Source organism: Nomascus leucogenys, chromosome 7b, assembly GCF_006542625.1.
Source record: "Nomascus leucogenys isolate Asia chromosome 7b, Asia_NLE_v1, whole genome shotgun sequence".
In the NCBI taxonomy this organism is placed as follows: Eukaryota; Metazoa; Chordata; class Mammalia; order Primates; family Hylobatidae; genus Nomascus; species Nomascus leucogenys.
The window spans coordinates 4,955,178-4,979,696 of NC_044387.1; the positions used below are offsets into that span (position 1 = coordinate 4,955,178).

Here is a 24,519-nt window from a genome sequence, read left to right on the forward strand (position 1 = left end):
CCTGGACCGCACCCCTGGACCAACTGTCACTGTACACTGACTGCATCATTTGGGGATTAAACTGGCCCCTAATTAACACCCTAACCACAGGGCGAACCACTGAAAGAGCTTGTGAGGCAGATCTGCAGGTCTAGACATGCCAGAGTGTTCCATGAAAGAAAAACAGTTTTATCATATGAAAAACAAACCTGCGAGGCCTTTACTTAAATGTGCAAACATCTCCTTGTGAGGCAAATGAATATATAGAACCGTGGCTGGGGGTCCAGGGGCACAAAGGCAAGGAACACTTAGCCCTGTCCTCTCCCCTGAGAGCCTGAGGGAGGCCTCTGTCACCTTCACAAGGCCTGGGGGCTCGGTAATGTGCAGGCTTTCCACACCAGCCCTCACCAGGGCCCCTCCTTGGTAAGCCCCCCCTTCCCCTCCCCCAGCCAGCCCTAGATCTGGAAGGGGGAAGAGAAGGAGGAGCTGGGAGTCCAGGACTTCTCAGGGCGGAAGTGGCTCATGACTGGCTCCCAGCCAAAGGGTACTTTGCAGGGTAAACCAAAGCAAAACCTGGATTCCAACTTCCAATGAGATCAGCACTGAGACTCCTTGGTTTTGTTTTGGTTTTTTTTTTTTTTTTTTGAGACAGGGTCCAGCTCTGTCGCCCAGGCTAGAGAGCAAAGGGGCGCGGTCATAGCTCACTGCAGCCTCAACCTCCTGGGCTCAAGGAATCCTCCTGCCTTGGCTTCCCAAAGTACTAGGATTACAGGCCTGAGCCACCTTGCTGGCCCCTTGCGGTTTAAATACCAACCCATGGGAGACGCCCAAGTCTCACCTCGGCAGCGGTCATTCAGATATGGGTCCTCTTGTTCCTCCTCAACCTCAATGATCTTATCTAAGGGGGAAAAAGACCAAGTCAGACATTTATCCGAACACCCATCTTATCTTAAAAGAAACTCCCAGCATTCTCTCTTCTTGTCACTATCAGGCAGTAATGCCCATTTGAACATCTTATATAAACAGCTAAGTATTAACTTTATCCTCTTTAAGATAGAATTACACTTGTAAATGTATAATTGATCTCTGATCAATTATAGACCAGGCGTGGTGGCGGGCACCTGTAATCCCAGCACTTTGGGAGGCCGAGGCGGGTGGATCACCTGAGGTCAGGAGTTCAAGACCATCCTGGCCAATACGGTGAAATGCTGTCTCTACTAAAAATACAAAAATTAGCTGGGTGTGGTGGCATGCGTCTGTAATCTCAGGTACTCAGGAGGTTGAGGCAGAAGAATCGCTTGAACTCAGGAGTCGGAGGCTGCAGTGAGTCAAGATCACACCATCGCACTCCAGCCTGGGCAACAACAGCGAGACTCCGTGTCAAAAAAAGGATCAATTATAACAGAAAGACCACAGACACAAAGGCCTGTAATCATTGACTTCATGCTGGGTGATATTCCCATAGTCCAAATTACTTGACCATCTCAGCAAATGCAGTCACAGCCTTGCTAACAACCAACACACGCCCTCCAAGTCTAAAGCAATACACGCAGTAAAAACTTGAGTCTCCTGATTGATTCTATTAAATGCTATTACATGTTTGAAAAGGGTTACTCTCCATTTCTGTACTTATTTGTCGCAGGCCAGCACTGGTCTGGGGACCTTCTGCATGGCCCCCAGGAGGCACACAGTGGGTCCATGGCACAGGTAGCAGTGGGAGGAAGATGCGGCTGTGAAGACAAGAAGCCCTCCCAGAGGAGGGAGCATGCGAGGAAAGTCTGGGGCAAGGACTGAAGCAGATAAAAGACAGAGAGATAAAACATCTAGCAGCTGGAGCTGCAGAAAAGCCCAGAGACTGCTCACGCTGCAGACATAAATCAGTGAAAATCCACCCCCGAGACGCAGGAGAAATCCTCCACCAGCACGAATAGTTTAGGTTTGTTTAAAGTGAAAATGTCATCTCTGATTTCAAAAGCCAAGGAATGAGGCAGAATGTGGCCCCAATCCCTCTTGATGACTGAGACATCTGAAATCATCTCAGTGGCATCCATGGGACCCTGGACTTGAAAAACTAAGAACAAGAAGTGAAAGATGAGTCCCGGGTGACCCGGGTCCGCTGTGACCCGGGACCCTACAGCCTGGACTTGAAAAACTAAGAACAAGAAGTGAAAGGTTCCCTGTGTCACCCGGGACCCTACAGCCATCAGCTTGACTTACAGACTACAGGTCTGAGGGTTCTTCCCTTCGGCCCCTTCCGGCACCTCCCCACCTCTTTATTTATTTTATTATTATTTTTTTTTGAGACTGAGTCTCGTTCTGTCACCCAGGCTGGAATGCAATGGCGCCATCTCGGCTCACTGCTAAACCTCTGCCTCCTGGGTTCAAGTGATTCTCCCTGCCTAAGCCTCCCAAGTAGCTAGGATTACAAGCGCCTGCCACCACGCCCAGCTAATGTTTGTATTTTTAGTAGAGACAGGGTTTCCCCATGTTGGCCAGGCTAGTCTCGAACTCCTGACCCCAGGTGATCCGCCTGCCTCAGCCTCCCAAAGTGCTGGGATTACAGGCGTGAGCCACCATTCCTGGCTCACGTCCCTTTATTTTTTAAGAGAGTGGGAACAAAGCTCAGAGAGAGGAGGGAACAGGCCAAAAACCACACAGCAAGCTTGGCCCAGGCGGAGTCCTGCCTTCTTCCAGATTAATTCTGTTACAGCACAAGAAACCATGGCCTAAGTGTAAGAGACTACTGGACAGCCACGAAGTCTCCTGAACCCTGTAACTGAACCACACAGAAATGCAGGGCAAGGACACAGAACTGGGGGGCACACAGCTGAGAGTGCTCTTGAAGCTGCTCTTGGGGTCACATGCCCCTTTGCTGAGTAAGTGTCTATGATTTGACAGAGCATAGCCAGCTATTAGCCAGCGATGGCCCCTAGCTGCTCGCCCATACATCATCAGCTCCAGATGGAGAGGGCACTCTGGCCAGGAGGTGGAAGGCCAGGGTCTCCCTCCTCCACGTGTCGGCCGTGCAATCTTGAGCATCAGACCCTCACCCAAGAAGTGAGAGCAAGGCCAGCCACCCATGCTGCCCCGGGCAGCTGAAGGGACAAGGGGAGATGGTGAGGGCAGACACTTACGGGGCCAGGTGCTGTACCCAACCCTTGACACCCAATCTCACACTCCATCCTCCCAGCACCTGATGAAGTAGGACTGCAACTATCCCCACTTCCCAGATGAGGGACCTAGGTACACATTAGGACCCGGATGGGAGCACGGATTTGTCCGATCCCAGACTCCAAGCACTCAGCGTCACTCCAGGACAGCGGCTTTCAGATAAGGTCACAAATATAAATGGCTCCGACAACCGGAGTCAGTCCATGCTGAGTTAAGGCAATGGTGACACGGATGCACATGTTACCTGTAATGGTTCCTTTTAAGTGTCAATTTGGCTGGGGTATGGTACTCAAATATTTAGTCAAACACTAGCCTGGATGTTGCTGTGAAGCTATATTTTACAGATTAATATTGGCCAGGCACAATGGCTCACACCTGTAATCCTAGCACTTTGGGAGGCCGAGGCAGGTGGATCACCTGAGGTCAGGAGTTCCAGATTAGCCTGGCCAACATGGTGAAACCCCACCCCTACTAAAAATACAAAAATTAGCCAGGTGTGGTGGTGCACACCTATAATCCCAGCTACTCGGGAGGCTGAGGCACAAGAATCACTTGAACCTGGGAGGCAGAGGTTGCCGTGAGCCGAGATCACACCACTGCACTGCACTCCAGCCTGGGTGACAGAGCGAGACTCTGTCTCCAAAAAAAAAAAAAAAAAAAAAAAAAAGAGAGATTAATATGTAAGTCTGTTGATGCTGAGAAAAGCAGATCATTTTCATCAGCAGAAGGCCTTCAGAGAAAAAAGACTGGCCTTCCCGGGGAAGGCAGCATTCTGCCAGCACACTGCCTTTGAACTCCAGCTGCAATGCCCCTCCTTCCCTGGGGCTCCAGCCTGACGGCCTGCCCTGCAGATTTTGGACTTGCCAGCCCCCACGATCACGTGAGCCAAGTCCTTAAAATCTCTCTCCACTCTCGCTCTATATACACATCCTGGAGAACCTTAATACACTGCCCATTAGGGAAGGAAGGGGGAAAATTACCCGTTTCTTGGAGGCCCCCGACATCCAAATCTCCGGTCTCCTGGCTCTTGACACAGCACGCCCGGAAGACCTGTCCACACTGGTAGCCGACCATGAGGCTGTACTCGCAACTCTGGCCCTGGGCCTGGGCCGCCCTCCCCAGCAGACAGCAATGGCAGCACCTCTGCAAACACAGGTGGAGATCCCAGATGGAGGAGTGGGGCAGACAGCCCAGCGGGGTCCACGAGAGGCCTCAGGGGATGCCTCTCTGAGCCCCTTGTCCACATAACCTGGCTTAGATACACTTCTAAATGTCAGCAATAAATAGCAAAGCAAGGCCATCCCCCTACCCCAAATCATCTAGGTCCCAGTTTTGAAAGGAACCTTAAAGGGCCTGGCCTCCACTTCCCCTCCCCACCCCGACATGCGATTGCACCCCTCAACATCCCTGCCCTGCCCAGCGACCACCCTACTCTGCTCACACACCTCCAGGAAGAGGGAGCTTCTTATAGCACCATGGTCTGAGATTTCTCTACCATGCCCGGAAAAATGACACGCATGCATCTTGCCTCTCCGTTTTTGAGTTAGAGGGGTTCAGGCAGCAGGAATTGCACCGTGCATTTGAAAGCACAGGAACTTCAAGATGAGTCATCAAGCAAGGTCAAAGGACAGGGTGGCTGTCTGCCACCTGGACCCAGGTCCCAATAGTTACTTCCAAGTCCCTGTGGCCTCACACCTGAGTCCCAGAAGCAACATTTGCCCTGACACATGAAAAGCCCTGCTTCAGTCTTTATTAAGTGGTTATCCTAAGAGGAGCACAGAACTTTCTAAACAGTCCCCAGCAGGAGCCGGGAGGTGTGGCTTTGCCTCAGTTATGTGGCGCTGATGGGTCTTCCAGGCTGCTTATTCTACGCCCTCCGCTGCCAGGAAGCATAGGGAGCATCAGTCACCTTGTCCATCTTTTGGGGTGTGAGTAATCCTTCCCAGAAACACAAGTCACTCATCTGCCAAAGCGATCTGTTCCCACTCCCGCTAGAATGTTCTGTGCTTTTTCCACACCTCTCAAGTCTGGGGACATGGGCACAGCTGTGTGCCGGACCGACGGCATCTGCAAGGCCCAGCCCTGCATTGGGTGTTAGGTGTTGGGCACGGGGACAGTCATGAAACGCCCAAAGTCCTGGTTCCCAGGCACCCCCACCCTCATCCCACCCAGCTCTCTCCTGGGCCAGAGCCCTGCCCTGTGAAAGCCCACATAGGCCAAGGTGGGCAGGGGGATCGGGACCCCCAACTCCTCCACACGGAGTCCCTCCACAGCCCAACCTATGCGGAGAATCCCCACAAAGGAGCTCCCCCACCCTCTCCTGGTATCCAGACTTCATTCAGATTCTTGCTTCTTAAAATTATTCCATCACCTTCCTAACTAGGAAAGGGAAGCTTCTTCCAGGGAATGCATTTTCGTCATCTGGCACCTCCAACAGAAGCCCAGCTTCCAAACCCGAGCTCCTCCAGGCCCAAGTTCCTCCTGGCCGGGCTTGTTTTCCTTGCTGGCTGGGTGGTAAGGGAGGGATGGCCTGGACACCTTGGGTTTACTGCCCGTAGGCAATGCCGTCAGGCACCTTTCCATGTCTTGCAAAGACACAGCCCTTCCACGGCCATAGCGGTCCTGAGTGACCTGCTAGCACGTAGGGTCCTAGGAGCACTCAGGGAAGAGGACTATGCCATTTATTCACAGCTTACCTTCAGGGCAGGATCCCATCTGGGTCCCTGACAGGACGGCAGAGAGGCCATTTTGGAGGGTGGGCCTCTCTGAACCTCAGTTTCCTCTTCTAGGGTGGTTATAGAGGTCAGATCTTATCAGAGGTCTTAGTGAGCGCCCATTTTTACCTCTGGACCCTGACTAGTCTGTGGGTAGAGAAGCCTGAAAGCCTCCTGGGTAGGGTGAGGGTGCCGACCCTGAACTGAGAAGAAGATTCTGGAAGCCCAGGAGGAGCCCTGCTTTGACTTCTGCATCTGCCCAAAGCCTGGAGACAGGCGGTTCTCAGGGCAAGGCCAGCTCACTTCACCCCCTGGCCTCATGGGAGACTTGGCCCCAGGTGTCCTCCGGGGTTTACTGCTACAAAGGAGGGGGAGAAACACTGGGGTTTTCCACCTCCCTCCTGGCCCAGGAACCTCCAGCTGCTCACAAAGAAAGGTGGCCTGAGGCAGGGAGCGCTGACAGACAGTGCCACTTGGCTGGGAGGGCCTGGGTCTGCCGACTAGCGGGGACAGGCAGTGGCCCACACGGTCTTTGGCTCTCACCTTCACAAATGTGGCCTCCAAGCTGGCGTTGTCACCATGGGGAGTGGCACAGTGGTCCTGCTCGTTGGCCAGGCTGATGCCCGTGGCACAGTGCAGCTCCTCCAGCTGGCTGTGGCAGCACTGCTCCTGCACCATCCTGTGGGCAAGGGGTGGGCTGGGTCAAGGCTCTGTGGGCAGGGGGCCCGGGGCACAAGATCCCTGGGGGTAGGGGTGCTCTCACCTTTCAGCCTCCCCTTCCCTGCTCCCACAGACACAGAGAGAGAAACACACAGCGCCCCAGTGGCATACAGAAGGAGCTCAATTAGCATTTAGTTAGAAAGGCTTGGCCGGGCACAGTGGTTCACACCTGTAATGCCAGCACATTGAGAGGACGAGGTGGGAAGACCAATTGAGCCCAAGAGTTCGAGACCAGTCTGGGCAACATGGTAAGACCCTCTTTCTTTCTCTTTTCTTTTCTTTTCTTTCTTTCTTCTTTCTTTCTTTTCTTTCTTTCTCTTTCTCCCTTTTTCTCTTTCTCTTTTTCTTTCTCTCTGTCTTTCTTTCTCTCTCCCTCTCTCTTTCTCCCTCTTTCTTTTTCTCTCTCTCTGTCTCTCTTTCTCTCTCTCTCTCTTTCTCCCTTTCTCTCTTTCTCTTTTTCTTTCTCTCTCCCTGTCTCTCTTTCTCTCTCTCTCCCTTTCTCTCTCTCTTTCTCCCTTTCTCTCTCTCTTTTTCTCTCTCTCTCTTTCTTTCTTTCTTTGAGATGAAGTCAGGCTGGAGTGCAGTAGTGTGATCTCAGCTCACTGAAGCCTCTACCTCTCGGGTTCAAGCGATTCTCCTGCCTTAGCCTCCCCAGTAGCTGGGACTACAGGCATGTGCCACCACACCTGGCTAATTTTTGTATTTTTGTAGAGATGGGGTTTCACTGTGTTGGCCAGGCTGGTCTGGAACTCCTGACCTCAGGTGATCCCCCCCGCCTCAGCCTCCCAAAGTGTTGGGATTACAGGCGTGAGCCACCGCGCCTGGTCTCTTTTTTTAAAAAAAGAAAGACAGAATGCAGCATGGTGTCTGGAGTCAGAGTCAGGAGGCCCAGTTTTGTCACCAGAGTGGTCGCGTCACTCCTCTGAGCACTAGGCTTCACCCACAGAATGTTCCTGCTGATTTGAAAACCAAAAAGCGGCAGGGGGCTGACTCTGGGCCCAACCTTCCACCCCTTTAACAGGTCGAGCTCTTCTCAGTGCTTGGTCCATCTTCCAGGCTCAGAGCAAACAGCTTCTGAGAGTCCTGTTGGGTAGCCTACCCAAAGCCCCAGAGGGAGGGATGGTGGCTGCAATGGCACCTAGCTGCACAGCCGACGCCTCCCAGCCCTGCCGGCTCTGGGGAGAGGTCCTCGACCTGCCAAAATCAGCTCCTCCAACACAACCATGAGGCTGTGACAGCTAGAGGCTGGCGTGGGCGGGCTCCAAAGGCAATGAGCAGAAGAGGAGTGTGTCACGGGTGGCCCCTGACCAGACCCAAAATAACCCCAGCTCCGGCCAAAGCCAGCAAAGGCAGGAAGGGCCACCCAACCTGTGCCTCCAGGAGAGGGGGGGGGGCCTCCCCAGCTTCCCTGCACTGCCAGCCAGGCCACCTCTGCACAAAAATGGCAGCCGCCAGTGCACCTTCCCCCAACCTTCCCTGGGGGACTGGAAGTCTGAACCCGGCTGCCCATGTGTCTCCAAAACTGCCTTCAGGCTCTGGGATGGAATTACTGAGCTGAGCTAGCACACATTTCACTCATGCTTTCAGTGGATTTGCAAATAACAGGCGTTTCACTAAACTGCCAGAGCGAGCCACCAGACATGCGTGCATCCATTCAAAAACTATTGGCTGGCCAGAAAATCACAAGTGTTGGTGAGGATGTAGAGACGTTGGAACCCGTGTGCATTGCTGGTGGGAATGGAAAAGGGTGCAGCTGCCGTGGAGCACAGTTCCTCACAAAATTAAAAACAGAATAATCATGGGACCCAGCAATTCCACTTCTGGGTATATATCCAAAGAGCTGAAGCAGGGTTTCAAACAGATACTTGCACACCCATGTTCACAGCAGTTTGTTGTTGTTTTTCATTTTGTTTTGTTTTGTTTTTGAGATGGAGTCTTGCTCTGTCGCCCAGGCTGGAGTGCAATGTTGCGATCTGGGCTCACTGCAACCTCCGCTTCCTGGGTTCAAGTGATTCTCCTGCCTCAGCCTCATGAGTAGCTGGGATTACAGGCATCCCCCACCATGCCCAGCTAATTTTTTATATTTTTAGTAGAGATGAGATCTTGCCATGTTGGCCAGGATGGTCTCAAACGTCTGACCTCAAGTGATCTGCCCTCCTCAGCCTCCCAAAGTGGTGGGATTATAGGCGTGAGCCACTGCGCCCGGCCTCACAGCAATATTATTTACAATACCCAAAAGGTGGAAGCAATCAAGTGTCCCAGGCACCTCAGGGTGTCCAGCTGCCTCAGGCTCACCCCCAACACCCCAGCCTCTATCTCACGGCCCCCTCAGCCACCTGGTTACCCTTGTATCTGATGCTTCCTCCCTGGGACTGGCTCCACTCCAGCCACCCTGGCCGCCTTGCTGTACACACCCCCTCCTCTGGGCTCTTGTGCTGGCTGTTCCCTCGGCCTGGGATGCTCTTCCCACTTTCCACACTGCCCACGCCTCATTCAGGTCCTGGCACAGTGAGGCCAACCCCACAGCTCTAAAATTATCAACCCGCCATGAGCAGAAGCCCCTATGCCTCCCTCTTTCCCCCACGGCACATCCTGCCTTCCTACAAACCATCAGACGGACTTATTACTTCCTTTGCATTCTGCATCCCCTGTGGAATGCCACCTCCACGAGGCCAGGGGACTTTGCATATTTCGTTCACCGATTTATCCCCACTCACCAGAAGGGAGCCTGGCACCTAGCAGGCCCTCAGTGAGATTTGCAAAATAAAGACGGGGTTAGAGAAATGCTGGGCTGGAAAATGTCAGCTTGGGACCTGCTTTAGGTTTCACTGGATGTGTCCAAATTCCTCCAAAAGACGCTGAAGGACATGTGGGTTTAATCTAATCCAAGGTTTTAGGTGGATTTAGATCTGGATCCCAAAGAATGTCGGGCCTTGGTGGAGACCTAGAGTCAACATGATACATGATGGGAAAACATCAAAGCTGCCATCTTCTGACCACCCCAAACATGTCCTTGTTGAAGCTGCAGGCTGCTTAACCCCTGCTTGGCTAGAGCCCCTGGTTACGGAGAGGTTGGCCTCTCCCTGCAGTCCTCTCTGAGCCTCTCACCCACTCAGGGAGCTGACATCCCCTCCTTTGGGCCCTGTGGACCCTCAGGGCCTCACACCCTCCACTCCTGCCAGGAGGGCTGGCCTGGGCTTGCCTGCCTGCCCATGGCTTTCATCCTGTCTCTTCCTGAGCATCAAGAACCAATAAAGATTTGTTGAATGAACAAAAACTGATTTTACTTCAGCTGGTGAGCCTCACAGAAAGCCACTTCAAAAGAAGAGAATTTGGCTGGGCGCAGTGGCTCATGCCTGTAATCTCAGCATGTTGGGAGGCTGAGGCGTCGGATTACTTGAGGCCAGGAGTTCAAGACCAGCCTGGCCAACATGGTGAAACCCCCATTTCTACTAAAAATACCAAAATTAGCCAGGCATGGTGGCAGGCACCTGTAATCGTAGCTACTCAGGAAGCTGAGGCAGGAGAATCACTTGAACCCAGGAAGCGGAGGTTGCAGCAAGCCGAGATTGCGCCATTGCACTCCAGCCTGGGCGACAGAAAGAGACTCTGTCTCAAAAAAAAAAAGAAAAAAAAAAGAACTGGCTAACACAACAGACAAACCAGGTGGTCAGTGATCCCTGGTTCTTGTATCTTTTAAATTAACAGGATTCTTGTAAATCAGATTTGATTTCTGATCTGCCGTATCCCTTCCCTGCCTCCATTAAAAATGAAAATCTGTATAAAACTCATTAGAAAATCCCTTCATTAGCATCACTGAACTGCTGGCCACGCCCCACACCCACAGCCCTTGCCTCACCCAGACAGGAGCTCTGACCTCCCCAGGTTGGGGAGGCTGGGGCGGGGTCCTGCTCACCCGAGGATCCCCACAGCCGCACCAGTGCCTGCCTCCCGAACCCTTATGTGGGCTCCGTCTCACTGTGAGCTGGAGCCCACGCTTAGCCTCTGATTGGCACAGGCTGCGTGGGGTTTGGACCCCAATGAGAACAGGGTAAAGGGGAAGCACGCAGGAAGGGCTGGAGGGCAGCGGACAGCACCTGGGGCCACAGGGCAGTGACGCAGGCAGAGCCGGACAGCTCAGTAGCTCACTTGAGAGGCAGCCTGGGACAGGTATGTGGCCCCTGGCCTGTGTGTCCACTGGGATGAGTCAATGGGCCTCCTGGGGCCTAAGTGACACAATGGGCCAGTCGCTTGCATCTGGTGACCCTGGAGTGGTGTCCTGGGCATTGAGCCACATGTTTCAGGGACACTGTCTTATGGAAACTCACGATACCCAGGAGTCTGGACTTGCACCCGCACTTAAAGAGAGAAGGAATGCCCTCTCAGCCATTCTGATGGTATTTCTTACATTTCAGGAAATCTAATGTATGTCTGAAATTTCTAAGAGGGCAATGTGTTTGTCCTCTGGGACTCAATGGAGATTAGGATAACCCCAAAATTGGCCAGGCGCAGTGGCTCATGCCCATAATCCCAGCACTTTAGGAAGCCGAGGCAGGAGGATCACCTGAGGTCAGGAGTTTGAGACCAGCCTGGCCAACACGGTGAAACTCTGTCTCTACTAAAAATACAAAAATTAGCCTGGTGTGGTAGTGCGTGCCTGTACTCGAGAGGCTGAGGCAGGAGAATCGCTTGAATCTAGGAGGCGGAGGTTGCAGAGAGCCAAGATCAACATACTGCACTCCAGCCTGGGCAACAGAGCAAGACTCTGTTTCAAAAAATAAAGAAAAAAGGTAACTCCAAAATTTATCAAAGACATTAGTGAGTAGAAGTCAGTAATACATTTGATAGTGACTAAAATCCCCATTCACAAGCAAGGCCCAGAGAGCTGCTGAATCTGCGGCCTCAGTTCCTCTGCCTGCACGGTGAGGAGTTACATGGGCTGATGCCTCACTTTCTTTTATTTCAGTAAGTATTAATAGTAGTGGCTCCCTATTATGGGCTAAATTGTGTCTTCCCAAAATCCATCTGGTGAAGTCCTAACCCCCAGTATCTCAAAATGTGACTCTATTTGGAGACAGCAACTTTAAATCACTTTAAAAAGTGATACGGTTAAATCAGGTCAATAGGGCAGGCTCTAATCCAATAGGACTGGTGTCCTTCAAGGAAGCGGTGAGCAGGACACAGACACACACAGAGGGAAGGCCGTGTGAGGACACAGGGAGAAGAGGGCATCTACAGGCCCAGGAGAGGGGCCTCAGAAGGAGCCCACCCTGCCGACACCTCGGTCTCAGACTTCTGGCCTCCGGAACTATGAGGAGCCGGGGGTTGAGCCGCCCTGCCCCTTATACTCTGCTCTGGCAGTCCTAGAAAACCAATACGTTGCCACGGTCTGGCTTGGTAGTGCTGGTTTCATAGGTGATCTCTGATTTTTTTCTTTTGACAGTGGGGGCATGGAGTCTCACTCTGTCGCCTAGGCTGGAGTACAATGAACGGTCTCAGCTCACTGCAACCTCCGCTTCCCAGGTTCAAGCGATTCTCCTGTCTCAGCCTCCCGAGTAGCTGGGATCACAGACTCCCGCCACCTCAACCAGCTAATTTTTATATTTTTAGTAGAGACGGGGTTTCACCATGTTGGTCAGGCTGGTCTGGAACTCCTGACATCAAGTGATCCACCCGCCTTGGTCTCCCAAAGTGCTGGGATTACAGGGGTGAGCCAGCGTGCCCGGGTGATCTCTGATCATTATAACAACCCCGAAAAGGAGGTATCATGGTGCCTTTGAGCTGGCTCAGGCCACCCAGCCAGAAACCCAACCAGGTTGGTCCACCTCCCCAGTCCTTGTCCTTCCTGGGGCCAGGCTGGCTGCTGTTCATGCAGACGGTACACAGAATGCTTGGCACTGATCACCCAGCCTCATTGCAGAAAGGCCAGTGGCCCCTCTGACACTTCCAGCACTTCCTGCACCCTCTGCAAGCCAGGATCACGGCTCCCACTCATCAGATGCCCCATAAATCCTGACTGCATGCTCTCCCAGTCAATACAAACCATGAGAGTCTCCTGTTTTCCTTTGTTTGGTCTATAATGCTTTTGACTTTTCAAGAATTTCCTCCATCGGGATCTATGTTCTTCATCACTGCTGGAAGGCAGCAGCCCATGCACACCCCAGCACAACCACAAATCTCTGGGATGCAGCGGGTGAGCCATCCCTGTACATTCTTTCCATGACAGCTCTCCACCCCGCACCCCTGGCTCCAAGCGTCATGGCCGCTTAGACTCGGACTTGAGGCAGAGAGAACAAACGGATGGCAAATGCTGGCTGCTTCCACATCCTCGCCTCCCAGACACGTACCGAGTTCAGATCCTCATGTCATTGCTTACCAGCTGGGCACCTGGGGAAAACCTGGTCTCCTGCTCTATCAAATGGGTTCATAACAAGGTTCAATGAGATAATGCACATCAAAGGCTCCACATAAAGTAGGCGCTCCACACGGGCATTCTGGGGTCTTCACTATTATTTTTATGATGATGATCACCATGATGTAATCTCATCATTTATTCTTTTTTTTTTTTTTTTTTTTTGAGTTAGAGTTTGGTTCTTCTTGCCCAGACTGAAGTGCAGTGGAGCGATCTCAGCTCACTGCAACCTCCGCCTCCCAGGTTCAAGCAATTCTCTGGCCTCAGCCTCCCAAGTAGCAGGGATTACAGGCACGTGCCACCATGCCCGACTAATTTTTTTTGTATTTTTAGTAGAGACGGGGTTTCACCGTGTTGGCCAGGCTGGTCTCGGACTCCTGATCTCAGGTGATCCACCCACCTCAGCCTCCCAAAGTGCTGGGATTACAGGCGTGAGCCACCGCGCCCGGCTTCTCATCATTTATTCTAAGCTTACACAGTCTCAGAATTTTCAGAGAGCTGGAGTCAATGTAGGGAGAGAAGAATAAAAACAGTCGATCCAGATGTTGGCTACTGCAGAAGGTGAAAAACCGGCTGGTAAAACGCTTCACTCTACACCGGCTCATCGGCATTTTTGGGGTCTGTAGGTGGTCCGTGTTTCTGTTCGCAAGGCTCTTTAGTCACATCATCTCCTCTGCTCCCCCACAACTGTCCCCCCTTTTTTTAAAAGAGAAAACTGACTTGCCCACAGCTGCCCAGCTGTGGCAGAGCAGCTGCAAGCCCAGATCTTCTTGCTGCCAGCCAAGTGAAAGAGACAGATACCCCAATAATCACAGAGTGGCACAGGAAGGGTGAGCCAAGGCCCGGTGTCAGGCAGGTGCCAGGAAGGAGGCAGGAGTCACCCACTGCAGCACCCACAGGCTGGACGGATCCGGGCCTGGGTGTCCAGCCTCTCCCAAGAGGTCTGGCACACACTGTCCCTTCCTCCCCCACTTTTCTCTAAAGGAACATTGTTCCAGTGAAACAGTGGCCACTGGCAAACGTACCTGCATTCTTTGGATTCCGTAGCATATGGCAGTGAGCAGTCCTTCTGATGAGTGGCCATCCGGTGTCCATCCGCACAGCAGGCCTCCAGGAGGACATCCGCGTCCACTGCGCAGGGAAGAGAACAAGCTGAGAGGTGGCTCACCACTCAACGGGTGGAGGGCCCTCCCAGACGCACCACCAGGACATGCATGTCCTTCTATCTTGACTACAGCATCAGGCTGAGGGCACATCCCTTAGTCACTCTGCAAACCAGTACTGAAAACCCCACCAGGCCCCAGCTGGGAGTCCACACCCCACTCCTTCCTAGAAGAAAGACCTGAATCCTCCCCCATCTGAATCCAACTAGGACAGGGCTGCGGCTCAGCGCCTGAGATCCAAGCACACATGGATCCCTGCTCCTGCCACACGCTGGAGATGCTGATACGGTCCCTGTCCAGACACGGTCCCTGCCTTCACAGTCCAGTGGGCAAGAAAGACAGCCCCTGATGACAGAGGCACGGCCACGCTGCCGGCCAGCCCAGCCCAGCAGGTCAGGGAACAGCCGACATGACTCTTTCCAGAGGAGAGACTGCAAAGAGGGAGGGGGTTCAAAATGCAACGAGCTGAGTCAAGTAAGAAGGAAAAAAAAATATTTCTTTTTTTTTTTTCTGAGACAGAATCTCTGTCGCCCAGGCTGGAGTGCAGTGGCGTGATCTCAGATCACTGCAACCTCCACCTCCCAGGTTCAAGTGATTCTCCTGCCTCAGCCTCCTGAGTAGCTGGGATTACAGGCGCTCACCACCACGCCTGGCTAATTTTTTGTATTTTTAGTAGAGATGGGGTTTCACCATGTTGGTCAGGCTGGTCTGGAACTCCTGACCTTGTGTGATCGGCTGGCCATGGCCGCCCAAAGTGCTGGGATTACAGGCATGAGCCACCGCACCCAGCCTAAAAACCACCACTTCTAGACCAGCTTCTGTGACCCACATCCATGTTTTCTCCTTTAATCTTGGGAGCAAAGGGGTAGGAGGGGGGACATAAGCCTCAAGCTACAGATGAGGAAACCGAGGCTGGTGATGGTTTCTGCCCTTGACTTACCACAAGACCACCTCTTCTACAGAAACGGGGACCTGTGAGAAGTCTGGTGAGGACAGGACTGGCAAAGCAGAGAGCACAGGTTCAGGAGTAACAGCAGCCTGGCCATCTTATCTCCCACTTGCAAAAAGGGCAGATGAAAGGGTCACGCTCCAAGCAGCCGGCCCACGCCCTCAGAGCCAGGCCACAGCCCAAATGAGCTGGGCACACAGGCCCTTGTGCCCCATGCCGCAGCCCAGGCTACAGCCCCAGTGGGCACCCTCCCAGCCCTTCAGCTCATGGAAGGGAGACGACCCCATTGTGCCCCGAGGGAGGAGCGGCCGGGTGCCAGGTGCCCACATACTTGGCCCTCATTCTAAAGGACTCAGATGCCAGAAAGCATTAGCACGACAGCCCCAGCTGCTGGGCAGAAGGTCACCTCTTGGCAGAATGCTACAAAACTGGGCTTTAAGAAGCATCACTTTTCCTTCCTAATGTCTTTCCAGCCCCTAGACGGTAAGTCCCACTGGGCTTGGCAGCGTTTCCGCACACACAACTGTGGATGCTCTGCCTGAATGCATTCTTATTCCAGGCTGGACCCTCGGGGTGGCCCAGAAGGAGGCTGCTGTCTGCTGGGTGAGGCAGTGCCTTGCTAAATCCCCCTATCGGTCATCAGCCACCGTAAGCACTTCTAGACTATGCGGCCTTCAGATGCTCCATCCCGTTCTCAGCAGGGGAGGAGGAGAAACTTCCAGAAACATTCCAGAATGGATAAGGTCAGTGCACAAATGAGCTAGGGCTCAGCCAGGCCATTCCACAAGGCCAGGAGGAGGGGGTCTCACCTAGAACCATGTCCCCCAGTGAGAACTTCTGGGCTTTCCCTTTTCCCCAGGGCTTCCAGGAAACTCAGAGCTGCTTTCTGCAGTGCAAGGTAGACCCACCCTTCTGACTCTCACCCGGCTCCCCCAGGCTGGCAGGAGGAGTCCTGCAGTGCCGTGGGTAAGGGTGAAGGTTCGTCCCACAGCAAAGCCCAACAGTTTCCAGCAGCCTGACCACTCAGCCCCTCTCCCACCTCAGGTGTCCCCTCTCTAACGATGCTGTTCGGTGAACGTGAGATTCACCAGGAGCCAGAGCTAACGTCAAATTGTCTGGAGTTGCAGGCCTCCCAGCACCAAAGGAAAAGTCATCAGGAGTGACAGCCACATTATCATGGGGATAACCTTGAATGTTCCCATTCATTCATTCATTCATTCTTGCTCTAATTCATTAAGAAAAGCAAAAGCACTCACTAAGCCAAGGACCTTATCTGTTACAGACGAGACAGGCTGTGGTGCACTCCTGGATGAACACAATGTGATCCAGCCATGTGGCCTGACAGCGAGGCTGCTCTCCCCTGTGCAGCCAAGCCCGGTTCCCATCTGTCCCCAGACCCCCTTCACCCCTTCTGCAGCCAACCCCGGTTCCCATGTCTGTCCCCACACTCCCTTCACCCCTTCTCTGGCCAGGCCCACTCAGCCCCTACCTGCAGTTTCACCCTCGTGTCTTCCGCAGCCCGTCTCCTATCCTAGCCCACCTTCCGTGCCCTGTCACCCTCTCCTGGCTGCCTGCCTGCCCACCCTGCATGGCTCGGGTGCCCCTCTGCTCCCATATCACCCCGTGCCTGGCGCATGTCTCCCCATCCTCCAGAGCCCTGCCTGCCTGCCTTACCCTCATAGCCACAAATGTCTTGAGGGCAGGCTCTGTCTCCTGTCCTTGTATACCCCCGGCATCCATGCCAGTATGTGGCAGCTACAGAGTTGAGTAGAAACAGTGTAAGCTTTGGAGCCAAACAGCCTTTGGTTCCAATCCCAGCTCCAGCACTTTCTTGCTCTCTAACCCTGGGCAGGCAGCGTCGCCTCTCTGAACCACAGCTTCCCCAGTGGGAAAACGGGGCTTGCACTATCTTCCCAGGGTTGCTGAGAAGAGGGATGCACTTTATAAAGTCCCAAGCACACAGAAAGTTCTCTGTAAACAGTGGCAGGAGGATTAAACCATCAAAGGAAGAAGAAATGGGGGAGACAGGGGAGACAGCCTGGTGCTGGTGTGCGGAATCCCCCGCAGGTGAGCTGTGGCCCCAGAGCCTCCTTCGGACTCTGAGAAAGGAAAACACAGGGCAGGGCAGGCTCCCATGGCCCTGGGAATTTTGCACCCAGAGCTGCAGAAACGGTTTGGAAATGCTTCTTGCTGGGGAGTCTGGGTACTGTGAACCTCACTCTCAGCAGGACAAACGTGAAGTCCTTCGGTCTTCCAGAAACTCAGAAGGCAGCTCCCATGTTCTGAGCAGCCCCAGAGCTGAACTCTGCAAAGCAGGGCTGTCTGGGGGCCGTGCCCGAGGGGAGCTGAGCTCACCCCATCATTAGCCAAGGGAGAGCTCCTGCACAGCCCCATCAGGGAGTCCACGAAGAGCCGAGCAGGGACCACGGCCAGGCTGGATGGCGACGAGGCAGAGGCATGGGAAGGGGACCCAAGAAATGGGACGATCATCCTCACTGTAACACTCACCAATCAATTGCCAGGCCCTGACCCACAAGGGCCTGCAGACAAGGTCCCTCTCATACACCAGCTCTCACCCCTCAACCCCTTCCATTCATTCTGCTATCATCCTGCCTGGGCTCCAAATGGAATTAAGAACAGAGGAAGGTGAAAAGCATCAAGTCACCAGTGACATGAACATACACGTTAAGGTGTCCCTGTTCCCACCCAGGCTGTGCTGCTCCCACAGCAAACTAGTGTGCGACCAGCTCCTCACAGGGCTCAGTGGACACTGGAGGCCCCCACGCCCTCCTGCCCACTATTCTCACCCACGGCTCCTGGGCCCTGGGTTCTGGCATCAGGCTCAGTCCTGGCAGCCTCCAACACTGTTCTTTCTTGCTCATCCTGAATTAAAACCTCCTTCAGGGCCAGGGATGGTGTCTTCCTCCTCTCACTGTCCATGTCGCACCTGCCCACGCCTAGCACAAACGTCACGGCTCAGTAAGCACCAGTTAAACAGAGCCAGGGCAAGGGGCCCGATCTGCAGGACCACTCTTGACATGCAAAGGCTGCTGGGGCAAGATCCTCTGCCCCCACAAACAAGCCTCCTCTTCCTCCATCATCCCAGGAGGTGAAGGCAGTGACCCCCAGGAAAATCCCGAGGGGCTGGAGCCCACCCACACAAAATACGGGGCTGGTTAGAATTTCCGCAAGAGCCAGGGATGAGCTAGGGGTGGGGGAGTGGCTGAGGCTACAGAACTGCCAGTTTCTTAGCCTTGGAGATGTGCCTCGATTTCCCTGATGGACTCAGCACTGGTCACCTCCCACCCATTAGAGGAAAACTGAGCTTCAGGGAGAAGAGGGGCCTGGCATCATGGCTCCAGATGCCAACAAAAGTACTATCTGCAGCAGGTTAAAGATGTGTGTAGCCCACACAAGAAAAGGTGTGTCATTAACTTGGGTTCCAAAACAAGGGCACCGACCTCTTTACAAGCTCTCCTTGGGACAGGGCAGGAACAGGCTCCCTGAAGCACAAAACCAACTCCGCTCCCACCCCTCAGACATATCCTTTCCAAGACACATTCTAATTAGACAAGAAAAAAAGTTGTCTCTGTCAGCCCTTTTAAATAAACAAGCTCGGCCAGGTGCGGTGGCTCACGCCTGTAATCCCAGCAGGTCGAGGCGGGCGGATCATGAGGTCAGGAGTTCGAGACCAGCCTAACCAACATGGTGAAACCCCGACTCTACTAAAAATACAAAAATTAGCCAGGCGTGGTGGCGCACACCTGTAATCCCAGCTACTTAGGAGGCTGAGGCAGAAGAATCGCTTGAACCTGTGAGGCAGAGGTTGCAGTGAGCCAAGATCATGCCACTGCACTCCAGCCTGGGCGACAGAGCAAGACTCCGTCTCAAAATAAAATAAACAAGCTTTATTCTGGTTACGAAAATCAAGAAAGGCCAGTAAGGCAGGTACGGTGGCCCAGGACGAGAGGACCTGTGAGGTCCCTAGAGGAGTTACCTTTGTAGGGAATTTGTCAGAGACAGGAAGTAAAAGGATGGGTGCCACAGGCTGGGGGAGAGGGGACGGGGAGTTAGTATTTAACAGTTTGGGAATATGAAAAGTTCTGGAGATGGAGGGTGGTGATGATTGTACAATAATGTGACTGTATTTAATACCATTGGACCGTACACTTAGAAATGGTTAAAATGGGCCGGGTGCGGTGGCTCACGCCTGTAATCCCAGCTACAATTAGCCGGGTTTGGTGGGGTGAGCTTGCAATCCCAGCTACTCAGGAGGCTGAGAGGCAGGAGAATCACTAGAACCTGAGAGGTAAAGGTTGCAGTGAGCAGGGATTGTACCACTGCATTCTAGCCTGGGCGACAGAGTGAGACTACATCTCAAAAAAAAAAAAAAAAAAAGGAAATGGTTAAAATGGCAAATCCTATGTGATGCATATTTTACCACAATAAAAAGTACATTTTTTAAGCAAAATAATTTAGTGTTTGTTGGTCATAACATCCTGCATTAGGAAAGCAATTGATGTTTTGCCCGTTGACTTACTTGCCTTCTTCAATCAATGTTGTTTTCATGCAGTAATCTGAACAGTGTCAAGCGAATTAATTTAGTAGATTGTATTTCAGAATGTTCTGTACAGCAGTTTGACAGTGTATGCAATGGTTTACATGGCAAGCTATGAAACTTCAAATGAGACTTAAAATGTTCAGTAAAAAATAGATTGCAACTTTGCAACCAAAATAAAGATGACTTAACAACTTTAAAAGAACAACAACAAAAAGGCCAGGCATGGTGGCTCAAGCCTATGATCCCAGCACTTTGGAAGGCAGAGGTGGGAGGATCGCTTGAGCCCAGGAGTTCAAGGTTGCAGTGGGCCATTACTGCACCACTGCACTCCAGCCTGGGGGACAGGGGAAGACCCTGTCTCAAAACAAACAAAAAACTAAAAACAAAAGAACACCCTGAGGATCACAGCTCCCCCGTGTGTCCTGTGAGGTGGGGCGATGGGGGTGGGGAAGGGCCTGGGGTCCAGCCCCACCCTGGCGGTGCCTCCCGCATCCCTGCAGGCACTTCCAGTTGCTCATTTGCCTGGGGATCGGGTCACCTGTGGATATCCAAACACCGGGTGTCCTGAGCTTCACTGCCCATCACACAGGCTGGGGACCATCTGAGGCCCACAGAGGCACCTCCCACCTCACTCTCCTACCCACCTGCTCATCAAGTCCCACCCCATGTGGTGACTTCTCAGTGCCTTCCCAGGACCTCGGCCAGGCTGGGGTGGGGGCAAAAAGGGGACGGGGGCTAATAGATCCCCCATGCCAACTCCACGCCTCACGGGTACCAAGAGTTCTGCGGGGGTCGACAGCATCCAACCAACTGCCTGATCAGTCAGACCCCCCAGCTTCAGAAGGGTGTCAAATCAAGGCCATTTGTACACAAGCCCTAGGGCAGCTGAGCAGCCCTGGAACACTATGAGTCAGGAGGGTAACGCGGGCCAACCGAAGCCACGCCTGCTTCTTCCATCCCAGACCACCAACAGTTGTGAGCGGCTCTGAGATCCAAAAATTACCTCTGACCAGTCCCACACTGGACACCCACCCAAGCAGAACAGGCACTCGCTGGTAACTCGACACCCCGTCACTGGGCTGTGGGGGATCAAGAGAGAAGCAGGGCCTCAGGGGACCTGGAATCTTCTCTCCCAGACCATTTCCTGTTGTTTCGGAGGAGTTTCAATCAACCAGTCTCAATCTGACCCCTGCATCTGACCATGTGAGTTAGATCCAAAGCATAATATTAGATATAAGCCAATAGCAAACTCTCGCAAAATCTTGTTAACCTTCAACTCGAATGTTCCCAGGGAAGGCAACACTGCGGGTTAAAACTGCTCAGCCTTGAATCCGGCTCCCTCCCTTACTCAGGGAGCCTCACGTCCTTCATCTGTAAAAATGGGGGAAGAGGCTGTGGCTCACGTGTGTAATCCCAGCACTTTGGGAGGCTGAAGTGAGCAGACATCACTTCAGGCCAGGAGTTCGAGACCAGCCTGGCCACATGGTGAAATCCAGTCTCCGCTAAAAATACAAAAATTAGCTGGGCATGGTGGCGAGTGCCTGAAATCCCAGCTACTCAGGAGGCTGAGGTGAGAGAATCACTTGAACCCGAGAGGCAGAGGTTGCAGTGAGCCAAGATTGTGCCACTGCACTCCATCCTCGCTGACAGAGTGAGACTGTCTCAAAAAAAAAAAAAAAAAGCCAGGCATGGTGGCTCATGCCTGTAATCCCAGCACTTTGAGAAGCCGAGGTGTGTGGATCACCTGAAGTTGGGAGTTTGAGACCAGCCCGACCAACATGGAGAAACCCTGTCTGTACTAAAAATACAAAATTAGCCAGGCGTGTGATATATGCCTGTAATCCCAGCTACTCGGGAGGTTGAGGCAGGAGAATCACTTGAACCCGGGAGGCAGAGGTTGCAGTGAGCTGAGATCGTGCCATTGCACTCCAGCCTGGGCAACAAGAGCGAAACTCCATCTCAAAAAAAAAAACCATGGGGGAAGATTGATGAGATAATCCAGGAAAAGTGCTTACATCAGCACACTGACCACAGGAAAAAACAGAAGCTTCAAAATTACACAAAAGGAAAAGTTATCACACCAGGATTGGGAGAACATTCTTTTTCAAAGGAACCACACACTCCTCCAGGCTGACACGGTGCCCGATGGCCAACACGCCACCACGTCCACCACCTCTCTTCAGGAGAGAGACATGCCTGCCAGAGTAACTGTGCAGATGGATAGAGCTGGCTCAGTTCACAGGCCTCAGATACCATTTGTTGCCTGGGACAGCTGCTAAAACTAAATTTTTTCCAGGTGAGTTAAACCTCCATAAAGATTATGGTGTAGATCAGCGGCATGCCCCGTGTTCCAAGGCATGCAGAGAAACACAGGTCACATGGCCTACGGGGACCATGCCCTGGACACCTGGGAAGGATATGGCCACGTGCTCTTTCTAAGACTACAGATGGGCAGAGATTCTACACCACTCCTTGGGTGGAAGCTTCCAGAATGTCAGCCTGCTAACTGTAAACATCACAGAAGCTTTGGGCAATGCCTGATTCCCGGCAGCCTGTGAGCCACGAGGATCTTAATTCCCAGGTTGCTGATCAAGCAGAGACTGTCACAGAGGGGAGACTGGGGGCTGGGAACCCGGAGGCCTGGAGTCTGCTTCTGATCTCATGGTTGAGAGTTTTCCCACCTGGAGCAAGTCTGGGCCTCAGTTTTTTCATTTATAAACTGAATGGAGGATTTGGCCTGCAGTTAAGAGCAGGCTTTCCAAATCCCACCCCGTGTACGGACATTGCTTTGGCAAAATTTCCACTGGGTTGCAACAAAATAGGGTGAAAGCAAAGCAGGACCCAGGGACCTCTACAAAGGCAGCCCAATTCCATCTACAATGCTGTCTTTTATTGTGAGGCCGTGTCCTTCCAAAATCTGGGGCATTAAAATGTCCCCTACCTCTGTGAAGTAGTGACCATATGAGATGGTGGTTGATTGAGTGTCTGTTTTTTATTTTAATATCCTCATCGGGCAAACAAGGATATTTTAAGTTGGCAAAGCTCCGTGAATAGCTGGGGATGAAGTAAAGGCATGTGATCAGAAGCCAGCCTCAATTTCCTTGATTTCCTTTGCTCAAGCTCAAAAACTCAGAGGCCGCTGAGGGCGTCAGGAGTTCTGAAAAGTGAATGGGAGCTTGAGGCTTTGTCCCGTGTGCCTCCTGGACTCACCACCCAAAAGGATCATACCCCCGCCCCACCTGCCCCACAGCATTGTCTAAAGCTACAGCAAAGAGTTGGAGTGGCCTCCGTGGTGTCCAGAACCAAGGAACCGAAAAGCCTAAAATGCAACGAGATGTCAACCACAGAGACCCTGATGGAAAGTTCCAACCAAACAGGACTGGGCGACTGCACCCAACCCCCACCTGTGCCCTGCCCCTCCCGAGTAGCTGGGATTACAGGCACCCACCACCACGCCCAGCTAATTTTTTGTATTTTTTGTATTTTTTAGAGACGGAGTTTCACTATGTTGTCTGGGAAGCCAGCAGGGGTCTAGCCAGATTGGCCTATGTCCCTACATCCCTTACAGGTCCAGGATGAGGACAGGAGGAAGCAGGGCAAACTTGAGCCTGCTCTTAGGGCTCCTGGCCCCATCCCCAACACAAGACCCGCCTGCGTCCACTGCTGAGCCTGTTCCCTGCATCTGTCACAGAGATGACAGGGGTCTTGGATGGTGAACCAGCCGGGAGGAGGCAGCAAGAGAGAAGGAGCAGAAGGCACCTCTCTGGGAAGGTGAGAAGCATTCTGCCCACAGCTCCCTCCAGGCAGCTCTGGCCCAGGCAGCAACTTCCTACATCAGCCCAGTGCACACAGGGGCATCCTCATCCTTCTGCAACATCCTCCCTGCTCCAAGGGCCTCCTGGGCTTCCAGGACGCATCTCCCCGTGTTCCTGTCGCTCCTCTGGCCACCTGTCATGCATCCTCTGCACCTGGCATTTGGAACCTGGAGCTTCACAGGCTGGAGGGTCCCAGGACGCTTGCTCTCCTTAGGCCAGCTTGTTCATGCCACACCAGCTCAAAGGTCCCTTCCTCCAGGAAGTCCTCCCTAACTACCACCAATGCACACACATATGCACATACACACGCATGCACATGGGACAAATATGTTTTCTTTCTTGCATGGTCTCTTTGTACCCTGAGCTTCCCAGCACTTAGCACAAATAATTAACTCTGTACTTAGTGCCACGAGGCTGAGCCAGACACTGTCTCATTCTGCCTCCTGCCCCCATGCCTGCCCTGAGCAGTCATTCAATAAATGTCCGTGAATGAATGAACACACAAATGATCTCACATGATCCTAGCTCTTCTATGAAACGGGGGCAAAGAGAGAATCACCAAGTTGCCCGAGGCCATGCAGCCTCTGCAGAGGCAGGCTTCAGATCCAGCTCTGACTCCAAAGCCCATACACACCCGACCATCACACTCCAAAGGTAACAGGCTTCCCCCGCTGAACTACACTTAAAGATTCAAGTCTTCTAAAGGTACGTGAGGCTGGCTGGGCGCGGTGGCTCACGCCTGTAATGCCAGCACTTTGGGAGGCCAAGGTGAGCAGATCAAGAGGTCAGGAGTTAGAGACCACCCTGGCCAGCATAGTGAAACCCCGTCTCTACTAAAAATACAAAAAATTAGCCGGGTGTGGTGGCGGGCGCCTGTAATCCCAGCTACTCGGGAGGCTGAGGCAGGAGGATTGCTTGAATCTGGGAGGCAGAGGTTGCAGTGGGCCAAGATCGCGCCCGTGACAGTGCGAGACTCCATCTCAGAAAAAAAAAAAGATACATGAGGCTGTCCAGTGTGCTGGTGAGGGGTATGAC

General features: G+C 52.9%; 1 protein-coding gene across 4 annotated transcripts in view; it reads right to left on the minus strand.

The window, feature by feature from the left end:
- FBLN1 (fibulin 1) overlaps nucleotides 1-24,519 on the minus strand; it is a 96,808-nt gene that overhangs the window by 66,861 nt on the left and 5,428 nt on the right. For all 4 annotated transcript variants that reach the window (XM_030815376.1, XM_030815378.1, XM_030815377.1 and 1 more), the window contains exons 2-5: nucleotides 14,022-14,127; nucleotides 6,408-6,543; nucleotides 4,131-4,293; nucleotides 818-877 (exon numbers count right to left, since the gene is read on the minus strand). In XM_030815376.1, coding sequence (XP_030671236.1) covers nucleotides 818-877; nucleotides 4,131-4,293; nucleotides 6,408-6,543; nucleotides 14,022-14,127 — 465 coding nt within the window. The remainder of the gene's footprint in view (nucleotides 1-817; nucleotides 878-4,130; nucleotides 4,294-6,407; nucleotides 6,544-14,021; nucleotides 14,128-24,519) is intronic.